Source organism: Pelmatolapia mariae, linkage group LG7, assembly GCF_036321145.2.
Source record: "Pelmatolapia mariae isolate MD_Pm_ZW linkage group LG7, Pm_UMD_F_2, whole genome shotgun sequence".
NCBI lineage: Eukaryota > Metazoa > Chordata > Actinopteri > Cichliformes > Cichlidae > Pelmatolapia > Pelmatolapia mariae.
Genome location: NC_086233.1, coordinates 47841116 through 47854617, shown reverse-complemented (window position 1 = coordinate 47854617; position 13502 = coordinate 47841116). Strand labels below are relative to the sequence as shown.

Genomic DNA, 13502 nt, shown 5'->3' with positions numbered 1-13502 from the left:
TTTTCAGAGGCTCAGAAGTACTTGGACATTTGCAAGGTGTGGCCTTAGTTTGAACTCACAGGAGAGGAGAAGATGCAGAGACATTGTTGGATCTAAGCTGCTGTGCATGTTGCACTGCACACAGATCCCATATGGCGGAGCCATTACATACTGTGATGATAGAGGATCATGTCAGCTTTCCTGGCCGGGGCACATTAACTGGACTGCTGGAGGATTTACAGTAAAGGCTTGTGTGGGTCAGTCTAGAGTTGTACACACTGCAAAAAGTATTTCTTTCATTAAACTGTTCAGCTAAATAAAATATCTCTTAAATTTGTGCACCAGGTGTCTTAAATTGTCAGACTTGTCATGTTTCCTTACATTGCTATTTGTGGTTGGGAAAATATAAATAGGCAATTGCTAATACAGTCACTGAGTTATGAAAAAGTAACAGATTTTAATTCAGTCTAAAATATTCACCGCAATGTTTTCTTATGATTCAATTTTTTAAAAGATATTTCATGTTTATTATTGATTAATTTTCCTGATTTTTTTTTTATTAATCAGTTAAATATGTTCATTATGCTTTTGGAACGCTGATAAGTTTTGTTCTGTATATTTTAGTCAGACCCAAAGGCAAATTATTTGGTTTTAAGATCAGTTTTGTTATTTGAAGCTTTGTTTATCCAAGCATTAAAGGATTTTATGTTTATTATGATAAATATACAGAAAATGTATAACCTTCTGTCAAATAAAGTAACACAGAGTGTTACCTGGCCCAGTCATGCTGACTGTGGTGTCATCCATCCACAGGCCCATTCTGATTTTCTTTAAATGTTTTATCAAAAGTCACAGATATCCTTGTTTTTTCATTAAAATGACTTATTTGTCACAAAGGCCGTGATCTAGTTTTCTGCTCACCAACTCATTTATTAGCCAATTTCAGATTTCTGCTCCACTTTTATCAGTCTAATATAAGAGTAAACAGATTGTGAAAATGGTCATTTTTTGCAGTGCATGCAGCTCCACTGCTGAGAGGGCCTGTCAGAGGCTGACAAATGGAGAGAGTGCTTTCTGCTGAGAGCAGTCCCTGCAGGTTTCCCATGTGGGCACCAGCCCAGGGGCAGGAAATTACCCATGTACATCACTGACCATCATAATGCTGTCATATGAAAGACTGCATAGCCTAAAACTAAGTTTAGACTGTCCTGTCTGACACACATGCAGGGTTTTAAGACCAGTAACTTGGTTTCTGATATGCTGAAGACTTTGGTCGATTCAGGTAAGATGAAGAAGAATCGCTATACAGATGTACAGCAAGGTCAGTGTGCTGCTACCCCTAACCTCTGATGTCACTTCCTGTCAAATAAATGGAATTGACTGCTGGGCATTTTCCTGCTCCTGTATCTAAGGGAGACACTATGGAAAACAATAAAATTAGCCTTTTATTTTCCAAACTTCAGCACATCATTTCTGCACAGGCTTTTTCTGAGTTAGTATTTCATACTTTAGTATTTTGTATATATCTTTAAGTTTAAAGTTCTAATTTAGTAAGGGTCAATAATTTGTCAATGCCATACTTCACAGTGACTGCAGCTACTGTGCCCTCTGCACACATCCTCATATACTGTAGCTGCAGTCCTCAAGGAAAGCGAGGCTTCAGCAGTTTAACAGACTGAACCCCTGCAGAGGACAGCTCTGTGGAAGAGTGAAAAATCAGGGCTTTTTCTGCTTCATCCAGAGATAACACCTGACCACAGTTTCATGTATGTGTGTTTTTTATAACTTCAGTGCAAAATGAGTTGATTTTGTAGTAAAAACAGACATGAGAAGCCTGGAATTTAAAGTCTCATACGCATAAACGTTCTTTTATGATCCAATAAGATCTGCTTTGACCCAGGTGTTTTGCGATATGTTGCCAAAATCGATACCTCTCTACGAATTACCTCTAACCTTTACACCTTAGTCATTCACCATCCTCTTTAGCCTTATGATGAACGTAATTATGCAGCTTCATCAAAGCAAGCAAATCAATAAACTAATCCGCAAGTCCATCGTGCCTTCTTCAGTGCCGATCTTTTTCCACTTGAGCAGAAACGGCGCCAAACGCCAGAGTTATTTTCCATAGCTGGAGAAAACAGATTTCTAAAGACGTCAGTCATGCATCATCGCTACGATCCCTCCATTATGTTTCATCAGTCTGCATGAGTGTTTGTTGGCCCGGGAACACTTACAGCAAAGCCCCCCCAACCCACCCCCTCCATCTGTGTTGCTGCTGACTCATTGTCACAACCCCTGAATCTGCTGCCTGCCTGCATTATTTACACTCACCTTCCTCTGTTGGTGCCTCCTCAGCACCTGCAGCCTAAAACTAGAGGCGGGGCAGCTCCAAGCATCCCGGGGTGTTCATTTTAGCCACATGTCCACTTACCACCAGCCGACTCATCGATTAATCGAATGAAAGAAACAAAGACGTCATCGGCCATTTGAACAACTGAATAATTCTTTCCTTCGATTGATCGGCGAATACACCGAGTGTGTTTCGTTTATTGAAACTTTATCTGGAGATCATAGACAAATAAGCTGAGAAAAAACAGTTTCAAGTGCTGCTTTTTCTCTGATTCTTCAGTGTGATTTGCTTCTGCTTTAGTTTTCATTATTATGATGCTTATTTCTGGATATTAAGGATTTAATATTTTCATATTATTATTTTATTTATTATTAAAACATTCTCATACCTACTATTGCATTTGAATCTGGACAGTCTTCATAAAAAACTTGAAAATGATATTGTGATATTGATATGATATTGTTGAACTTGAAATGTTATTGTACATGCTGCAGAAGGATAGCGAGCTTGAAAGACTTTAAACTATGACAGTTATAACTAATTTTAACAGCTTAAACTGCCAAATAAAAACGTTTACTTCTGGTTCTAATTGAGACCTTCAGGTCATGTATGTGTAATTAATCTCCCATAGAAACAATATTCAGAGTTAAACAGCATATTGGAGGCATCAGATTCAGTTAACTGACTGCAGAAATAGTGGAAACACTGTAAAGAGTAATAACTGTGCTCCTCCCCGTGTCTGTCAGAAGTCCTGCAGGACAGAAAAAAAGAAGAGACCTCGCTGCAGCAGGTATCTACTGCTGCATTGGCCGGGGAGAGTGCAGAGCTGCAAACTAAAGGACAGTGATACGCACACATGCTCTGCTCCTGGCAGCAGTGCTGCACTGAAAAGATGTTGCATTCAAAGAAATCTGACCAAGGACCATGCCCATCAGTACTCTGCCTATATCCAATCACTGAAAACGCTTAGTGGTGGAAATGCGGTGTATTTGAAAAACTGTAGTCGGTGTCGTTCTGTGTCACCTTGTGTGCTCAGCTGAAGTTTGACTGCAGAGCTTCCTAGCTGACAAAAAGTGATCTGCCCCCCAGTGGAAGAATTTGGAATAATAGAGGAGCAACTTAAAAGCGAGCTTCCTGGGATTTGTATTTTATACAGAAAGGCAGTGATGAGAAGACAACAGCAGACAAACACCAGCTCAGAGTTTTTAGTTTTATTTAAGGTTCATTTTTCCAGACCTGCAGAGGACAGTTCACTTCCTTTAAGCGCCTCAAATTTGTCGTTTTATTTTTTCCTTGCAACATCATGTTAAAACCCATTGTATGACTCTGTGTTGGTTTCTCCTGGATGACTTTGTTCATTTTGTGAATACTGTTAAATAGAGAACAGCAGGGGGGGAGGATGGGGATAAGAGAGACAGAGCAAGATAGAGAGAGAAGAGAGCGGTAGAGAGAGCGAACACAGATCAGAATTAAGACTTCAAAAAGAAAAAAAGGCGGTGGTCAGAGAGGTTGATTTTAAATCCTAAAGGCTCCTTAAATCACTACTACAGTACTTGGTATTGTCTTGCGGCACCTTCCTTTGTGACACATGATCAAATACAGTTGTCAAAGTCACGTACAATATTGCATATTTTTCAGCAGTCCTGATGCTCTCCTTCCTATCGCTCAAGCTCCTCTCTCTCTCTCTCTCTCATCTGTCCATTTTAAGGCCTCGTTTAAGCCCTCGTGGGTCAAACAAAGGGACCTGTTAACCCCTTTATTACCCTCGTTAGTATTCGACATATCCTCATCCATCTAGTCATTGTCCTTACTAAGTGGTGGCTGTCCATGTTAGGGCTAGCTATTGTAGGTACCACACAGTGGCACTGTGAGTCTAACCCTAGTGCTCAGGATGTGTGCCACGATCTCCCAAAGCCCTGGCTCCCTGCGGTTAGGCGATGCTCTATCCTCTGATACAGAGGTTCAGCAAAATTTTCCCTCCAGCAGGATGGGGCCAATGGGAGTTCCCCTCAACTAAAGAGAATGTGAGCCAAGTGGCCTCTCAAAGCAGGCCATTTGTGTCCTTACCTAACAGGGAGCCCATGCATAGCCTGTGCCCTCAACTCCCCTGTCTCATCTGCATCTTGACCTTTACTAACCAATTCTCAGCTTCTTTTTTTGTTTTTGAGGTTTTGTTTTATTTATTCATTTTTAAACCCACTCAACAAAAAGCTAAGACCAACCCCTCTTCTCTCCAGCCCCCTTCAGACATGCGCTTCTTTTTGTTAATCTTACACATCAGCTAAACGTCTAGATGGTCACTTTTTCTGTATTTCAATCACCGTCTTGTTTGGCTGGACTTGACGGCATTTACAAATCAATGTGAAGTTTGATTGCACGCAGGCATGTTGGCGGATAGGCACGCACACGATGATGATTCACTAGGAGGCGGCTCTAAACAGCAATTACATGTACACAATGATATTTTATCTAATCGACTCCTTTTCTCATTCACAATGTGATTACTACACTCCTCTTTGATGTGATTTGCCTATTTCCAAAGACAGATCTGTCACGATGCCTGTGTGTAAGAAGCAGGGTACGGTAGGAGATGCTGACAATATTTTTTGCCACCAAAGCAGCAAGTCTTTTCTTTTTGTTGTCTCCCTTCCCTTATTTGTCTGAATAAACATAAATATAAAAGTGACTCAAGTCTGAATGACAACTCCCTTTGAAAGAGGTGATGTCACGAACCCCATGTCTGAAAAGGGCTTCCCTCTATCATCTCTCCTTATTCTCGACACAACTGTAAGAATTAACCGTTTCACAGACTCCTGTTAAACTGGGGAGGATGAGGGTCTTTGGGGCAAAGCTTCAAAGAGCAGATTCACAGCTTGGTTCATTCCTCGAAAACTAATCAAGACTTCAACTTTCAAAAACACAAATGCTGTTCATGCTTAATCATTAGTTACTTTTAAAATAAAAAGACCTCACATCAGCTAATTTGTTTATTTGCCAGTTTGTGGAGTTAACTCTCATGTCACCACTGGGTGCTCGATCCTATATTGATTCTTGTGCTCTCCGTTAACAGTAAGCTACATAATGAATCCCATGTTACACCCAGAACTAGGTCTAAGGAGTGGTGATGGCAGCAGACAAAAAGGTACTGATAACTTGTGTGCCACAAACAAAAACAAAATAAAATGCCTTCAGAGTGGACAAAAAGGAAGGACGAAGAGAAAAAAGATGAAAGCATGTTTGTTACTTTGTTAATTTTTCATACTCTGCAGATTGGTGTGTATTGCATTGGGAGGGGGAGGGGGGAGGGTACAAGATGAGTGGGTATAAAGTGGTAGTGGGGCAATGGATGGGTGTCTGCTGTAGTCTGTGTTCAGTGGCGGTCCACAGCGGCACTCTGTAGCAGCTCTGTGGAGGGCTGTCCCGGGGGTCTGAAGGCGGTCTGGAAGCCTGGGGGAGGGGAGTGGAACTGACTGGCGGGGTTGGCTGTGGGAGGGGGAAGGTAGGGAGCCCAGCCGGCGGCGGCTCTGTGGTGAAGAGGGATGTGGGCATCGAGGAGGCTGCTGTGGAGGGGCTGGGGAGTGGGCATCGCTGAGCTGGCAGGGCCGTCCATCTCTGTGAGTGCCTGCAGGGATTTAAGCCAGTGTGGTGGGTTATCGTCCTGGAGGCAGTCTAAACTGTTGCCGGCTGAGGCTGGGATGCCTGCGGGGGGTTACAGAGAGGGAGGACAAGAGATGAGTGATGGCAAAAAAAACCCACAACACAAATCTGACATAAAGACAATGATATTTGGGATTTTTGTGATCAGCTGCTTTGTTGAAACATTTAGAGTAGTGCTGTCATTGGTGACTTTACTCATCATTTCTATTCGATATAACAATATATTGCTTATATGACACATCAAAATGGAAAAGTTATGCAACTTCATTTGAAAGGCTTTTCTTAATCATGTAGTTAAGACACTAAATCAGTTTAAAAAACACTTTAAAATGTTTTTTGTCTTTTCTGTTATCAGTCATAATAGCTGGCACACATTTATGCTTTATGCTAAAAAATTAAATTCTTCATCCTTTCTTCATTTTGTCATCCAAAACTGTAAAAATTTCAGAACTCCAGGGTTAGTCTTGTGTGAGCTTGTCACTTGCGCTCCTCCCTCTGCTCAAAAATGTCATAAATGCCCACATTGTGCCAGTTGTTTTTACCCACTTCTACGATAGTGAAAATGAGGAAGCATTTTGATGCCTGTAAAATATTTATGGTGCTCTTTCCTTGCTATTATTCTGCTAAATACGCTGATGAAATTTCCCAGGATATATTTGACATTCAAATCAAACGTCATACCAAACTACTCATCCTCACCACCAGACCAGATGGAAAATGACTGCCTACAATTATGACTTGGCGAAAGATAATAACAACTTGATTTCCATTACCACGAAAGACAAAACAAAACAAGAATCTAATAACTCATCCATGATTTGTATGCACCCAGTTTTAAACTTGCTTAAACGTGTCAGCCTTTATCATGTTAAATATTAAATATCAAGTAATTTCACTAATAGTGCTGATGTTTTTACAGACCAATCTTCTAGGACTAAACAATAATTTCAAACAAACAAAAGCCCAAACCAGTTATTTTGGATTTTTGCTTCATAAAAGATCTGCTGTGAACTAATTGCCAACCTGTAATAATAGCGGGGTCCATCCAACTGCCTGTGCCGTCCCAGCTCAGGCTGTGCGACATGCCTGCTGGTCCAGCTGGCCCACCAATGTGGTTAACACTGTTGGAGGATGAGGAGGAGGAAGAGGACGAGGAATTTGGGAGGCCCCCAAAGTTGATATTGATGTTGGGCAGAAGAGCCCTGAGACCATCCTGCCACTCTTTCACATTTAAGCCGTCTATAGAGCTGCTGTTTTCTGCAAGAGAGAAGTAAACAGACATGTCAGCTCCTCAGGTGTTTTTGTGGTTAAGTACAAAACTGCATCTGCCAGCAAAAAAAAAAAAAAATCAATACAAGCTAATCAAAACAAGTATCATAATGCCATGCCGCAGCACACATGTGCTGTGAAATTAAATAGCTTGTCTATTCTCTGTTTTAACATGCACTACTGCAATGTGACACAGAAAGGTGCCAAAGTGACCCACGGGTTTGGTACCTGAGATGGGGATCCCTCCCAGCCCTGTGTTGTGCTGAGGCGGCAAATTCAGGTCCAGGAAATTACTGTGTGAGGCAGCACTGGCTGAGTGGTTCAAGTGTGTGAGGTTATTCCGTGTGGGCACGCCCAACCAGGGGTGTCTAGCAGCTGGCTGCTGCTGACTGGCCTGGCTGTTGTGAGTGCTGGGGAAACTGAAGGAGCTGTAGATGGTTCTGTGGTGCTGTGGGACACGTGGGAGGCCACTGGGGAAGTGATGGGAAGCGCTGGGGTTAGGGTTGGAGGGTGGCAGGCTGGGTCCATGGTTGCTCCCCTGGGTGAGGGGCCCTGGGGATGAAGGGCTCTGATCCTGTACTGACAACTCCTTCTCTATCAGGTCGGCCAAAGCCTTGCGAGTCACATCGAAAGGATCAAAGCCCAGGTCGTCATCCTGCTGTTTGCTGGACGAGCCAAAGCCAAAGGCCGCCTGCCAGTCTGTGGAGGACGACACTGGTATTGTGTCTGCAGGGAGAGGAAACACAGAGGTTATAGGAGACACAAAACTTGGACTACCTGATAAACTTAGATGATAAAGATTACACCTGCAATAGCTTTGAAATTTCCTTACATGCAAATTAAACAAACTTCCCCTTTTTATTATAATCTTATACATTTGAGCTTGAATAGGTATTAGATACAATAAAATTTAAGTGCAACTTGTGCCTAAGCATTTTGCTGCTTATTATTTACATTACCTGCATTAGTTATATGGGCTCAGTGTTTAGAAAACAGAACATTTTTCAACAGAAAATTCAGAATACAGCAGATGGAGGTAATCAAAATGTTTGACAGCTAGATTAAACACGGTGTTATTCTACCTGATGTGAAGAGGCTCTGTGGTTCAGGGGTCATAGGCCAGTCGGAACTGCCGCGAGGGGAGCTGGGGAAGGGTGGCAGACCAGCAGGGAGGGGGTTTGGATGTCTGAAGTTACTGTTGTCTGAAAAGAGTGACTGGGACTCAGCTGCAGCACCCTCAAAGGGCGAACGGGCTGTGATGTCTGACATGCTGATGGGCACTACCAGGCTGGGCTTAGTTAAACCCGGGGGAGGGGAGGGCGAGTCACTTGTGGGTATCTTTATTAAAAAAAGAAAAGAAAAAAAAACAAAGAAGAAAAGTGTGAAGTTGTCCTTATTACTGCTGATTCATACTCAGATTTATATTTAAACAAAAGAACCACAGAGGTTGGTTAATGCTGTATTACCTGTTGTAAAGTCTCGCCATTTACCATGCCGATAGACTCTGGAGGTTTGTCACTGGGACTGCAGGTAGAAAATTTATATATAGGCAGACAAAAAAAGGTCATTGCAAAATAAATACACAATTGCTTTATTCAATAACATGCAAGTCCTTTTCCTGAGGAAAAACCCATGTACCTGTTACTGTCACAGTTAGAGGAGAAGGGGGACAAGGCAGTACGCTGGCCTGGACCCAGCTCTGTTTCTAGCCCATCTGAAGTAATAGCTTCTTGGTCTAGATAGTCTAGCAGTGGAGGAGACTTGCGGTCTTCTGAAAGCCCGTTGGACAGTTTGTTATGCCCTGACAGCGTCGGCCACCCATCTTTACCATTGCTACTGTTGGTTCTGTTACAAAGCAGGACAGAAATTAGCCTCCGCTGCACTGTGAGTAAATAATAAAAATACAACAAATCTAAATATTAATAAAAACCAACCTCTGTGTGGAGTTGGATTTACTCTTTGACTTTTCTGTTCCACAAGCTGGAGGTTGTAGAAAGCTAGGGTTAATTTTATAGAGGTCTTGGAGGAGTTTTTGCTCATACTCTTGATGTTTTCCTGCCTGAAGAAACAACATAACATGAGTCAAAAAGGTGCTTCAAACCACAACTGACTCTCATTGTGGGAAGAGGAAAAAAAGTGTACCTGCATCTCCTCTTTAGTAAAGCTAGCTGCTTCATCCCCCAACTCATGTAGGTACATACAATCAGGTTTGGGACACTGCATACTTTTGAGGAAGTAACTGCAGTATTTTGTTGTGCCTAAAGAAGCCTGCAAAAGAAAGAAATAGAAGAAGAAGAAAATTTTACATAGAAATTCATACTAATTCTTTTCAAAGAATTCTTTATCTTCTCTGTGTAATCTACATTGTTTACAATGATGTTTGGGTTAAATAGCTAGAAGCAGAAAAGAAAATGGAGAATAAAATGACTAATTTTTGTGCACTTTAAAAGACTACTAAAATCACTAAAAATTAACAAAGATCTTTGTGTCAACTTCTCACCTTGAGTGTTCTGCCATCAACAACCACATTGTTCACACACTGTATTGCTCTTAGAGCATCTTCAGAGCGGATGTAAGTGACATAAGCGCTGGCACTAGGCCCCTAAAAAAACAAAACAGGTAAACAAACATGCAACTGATGCGGTTGCATACTTTTATGAGCTCACTGTAGCTATGAAAGAGGATTTTCATTATTAAATTGCTGTTTTAACCTAATCCACCCTCCTCACCTGTGAACCTGCGTAAGATGTGCTATTGTTGATGACCACTTTATGGATTTTCCCAAACCTCCCAAAATACTCCGGCCGTTTTAAGACCTGTGGGTAAAACACAGCAACACTTGTGACAAAGTGTTGGGCATACTGAGCTCTTTCAAACTGAATATTCAACAGAATCATGAATCAGGAGGAAGCTGCAGGTAAAAACGTTTAAATATACATAAAGATCATTCTCCAACAAAGTACATTTAAACTTCACTGCATCTGTCAAGCCCAAATCTACAGTGACACAGCCACTTCCTTAGCTGCATCAAACTGAATACCATAAGTTTCAACGCTCCTGTCACAGGTAGCTGAAGTGTAATGTCAGCATTACACTCACCTCTGGGTCAGCGAGTCGCTGCGAGAGCCCCACCACAAACACCAGATTTCTCTGGACCACTCTGACACTGGCCAGATGCTTGCGGTTTTCTGTCACCTTTTGCTTCTTCTCATTCTGTTTCTGCTTCTTTTCATTCTTTATCCTTTGGATCTCCTCCTGTGACAGAGGCTTGTACACAGCAGGGTCCTCTGGATAAGGCTACACAAAAACACAAAGAACTGCGTTACAAACAGAAATATCTCCCATTCAAAGGAAAAAAAATTACTAATTTAAGGCATGGTTACACACAAGTTACACCTGTGTAATTCTAATTACATGATGTCTCCTCCAACAAGACTGCTGAGCCAACCACAGACAAATCATCCTCCTGTTTAATGAGTTTAATGGCATCTATATCCATTTCACCTTTCTGCATGCGGGGCAGAGGCCGTTCTCATCTGTACGGATGCGGTGCCAACAGAAGCGGCAGATCTGGTAGCCACAGGTGCAGGGGAAGAAGTTGACGTCATCAATCTCCAGCGGCTCCATGCACAGAGGGCACTCCATGGGGTCGTCCTTCATTTCAGGGCTGTGGGACATCCTATGGCGCAGCAAGGCTGAGTACTGAAGCGGATCACAGAGCACAGGGCTACCAAAACATAAATGAAGAGTATAAGAGCTCCACACAGAACTGACTAAATATAACAAGCAATATATTTTACAATTTATTTAGGATGACTGAACTTGTTGTCAGTGCAGATGCTTAACAGCAGAAGGGTATAGCCCTTTCGATTGAACTTCCAACGTGACAATATATCAGTGAACACGCCAAAATACTTTTAATTGCATTTTTAAATGCTATTTTTTTGAATGCCAAACCAGTTACTTAAGATCACCCAGCATTTTAAAACAAAGTTTTTTAATCAAATGATAGCACAAAGTAGAGGAGCACCACTATAATAGTTAAACATCACTGTTGACTACCTGAAGATTTTTAAAACAATCTGGTCAAGATTTTTTGCTTCTTTTGTTAAAAAAAAAAAAAAGCCAAAAAAAAGGGGGGGGGGGGGGTATAAATGAAAACAACAACACACCCACCCCTATCAGCATCAGCTATGGGCCAAACTGTTATTTCATACATTGTATCAGCTCAGGATTTCAGTGCTTCACTAGTAATACAGCTGAAAATCATTGTGCTACACACAGAGCTGTAATATTTAAGTGACACATCAAAGATTAAGAAAAAGGTGTCAACAATTGACACATTTGTGTCTCAATACAATTTCAAACGGTCCTAAATGAATATATCCGACCGTTTTCTTTAGTCCTCAATAACAGTTAAATATATCTGAGTGTGCTACATCGCAAAGAGAAACAATCATCGGTAACACCTCTACAGATGACCACGAAAAGGCTTGAATAATAACGGGTCATTCTGGCCTCCACAGATGGAAGATTTGTTGCATTCTGTTGAGGTCTTTTCATTGGGCGGCACTGGTTTTGCTAGCTAGGTCTAAAATAAGCCAAATGGGTGTACGTATCAACCCAATCCTTAAAAAAAACAGAACTAATGGTCGCAAAGTGATAATGCGGATGTTGTGGTATCTTTCTTGGGCTGACACGTCATGGTCGACGTTAAAGACAAATACAATAAAATAGGTTTATTTACGAATGAATCGCCTGTTGTTGGCATTTAAACACCAGCCTGTTTTCTACGTGACAACACCGCTGCCAGCAGACGAGCCCATCGAGAGCTCGATAAAAACCTAAAAGACTATAGACATCCAATGCCGGGCAGCATTTTCGCAAATAAACCTACACGTACACGGCTATCGCCGTTTTGCGTTTTCACTCGCAGACATCCCCACTAAAGTCGTGAACAAATCGTGTTGGCCAAGCTGGTAACTTTAGCTGCTTAGTCTCCTGGATCGTACGTTATGACAGATGTTATTTGACTAACCACGGGCTAAGCTAACATTAGCCGCGAACTGGCAAAAGACGCCGGTCTGATTGAGACCAAGTATTCCGTGACAACCGCGATATTAATCACAAATATAATGCATGTGGATATGAGACGTTCCCCAATATTGACGTTCGTAGTTTAAAAAAAAAACGTATGACATAACGTTATGGTGCCCCCCCTATATAAAAAGTGACAGCTTGCTTAAGCTAACCCGTAGTTAGCAGGCTACATTATCAGAGTGTACGAGGGTTTGGAGTTGAGCTGACGACGAGGCCTTACATAAGCTAACACTGAACTGGGAACAAGTTGTTGGCACTATAAACAACTGTCATTGCTCAAACGACATTAAGATTAGCTGGGCAGAAATTCAGGAAGAGTGAGAAAACTTTACAGTCAGTCAGTAAAATCGCAACAGACATAATTGTCCTCCATTTATTGAGACAGAATGGAAGCTGGCTAGCACAGCTAGCAGCTTGGCTAACGTTAGCGTTACTTACCCTGTCCGTATTTAGCTTAGGATTCCTCTCCAAGGGAGTCACACTAAATTGGGCGGGGACTGCGAGCCAATGTATCTGAAATGTCAAAATATCTATAGAGGGTCACGTAAGATACCAGTAGTTGTGTTGTTCTGTTGTAATTAAAAGGCTATAAAGATGTTTTGCCCCTTTCTTTTCTTGGTATTGTGGAGACAATTTACGCTCAAACCACCATCTTAGCTAGCATTATAGTAGGGAGGAGGGAGTGGGGCAAGTATTCAGTGCCACTGAGTCTGCGCAGATGGGCTGATGCTTTCAGGGAGATGTAGTTTTTACATTTTCCCATCGTTCCATTACGTTCAAGAGGAATGTAGTTCCTACTGCAACGCACTTATGCAGAAATTTAGTTTGCCATTATTTTCTAAATTCAAAATGCATATATTTTAAATCAGCCGTCATTACTATGTTAGTTATATTCAACTTTTTACATATCATTCCTTTGCACTACACTTAGATTTTGTGTTACTTTTCGCCATTATTTTATTTTCTACACTATTTTTTCTTTAGCTCATTATGTGTATTTTTCATTTTAAGATATTTTGTAATAATGTATTTACATTTCAGATTTTCTATCTATCTATCTATCTATCTATCTATCTATCTATCTATCTATCTATCTATCTATCTATCTATCTATCTATGTCTTCTTTTGCACTGAGATAATTGCAAC

At 41.4% G+C, this 13502-nt stretch overlaps 1 protein-coding gene across 2 annotated transcripts; it reads right to left on the bottom strand.

The window, feature by feature from the left end:
• Nucleotides 1-3525: 3525 nt before the first annotated feature.
• On the bottom strand, nucleotides 3526-13015 carry cnot4a (CCR4-NOT transcription complex, subunit 4a). Of its 2 annotated transcripts, none has more exons than XM_063479365.1 (13): nucleotides 12794-13015; nucleotides 10760-10982; nucleotides 10355-10552; nucleotides 9985-10071; nucleotides 9756-9857; nucleotides 9398-9523; nucleotides 9190-9314; nucleotides 8894-9100; nucleotides 8722-8779; nucleotides 8338-8593; nucleotides 7484-7981; nucleotides 7010-7243; nucleotides 3526-6028 (listed from the first exon to the last, which is right to left on the bottom strand). In XM_063479365.1, the coding sequence occupies exons 2-13, from the start codon at nucleotides 10931-10933 to the stop codon at nucleotides 5700-5702; spliced, it is 2394 nt and encodes a 797-aa protein (XP_063335435.1). In that variant the 5' UTR covers nucleotides 10934-10982; nucleotides 12794-13015; the 3' UTR covers nucleotides 3526-5699. The 2 variants fall into 2 exon arrangements, with proteins under 2 accessions (XP_063335435.1, XP_063335436.1); XM_063479366.1 differs by having other exon boundaries at nucleotides 10760-10957.
• Between the last annotated feature and the right edge of the window lie 487 nt (nucleotides 13016-13502).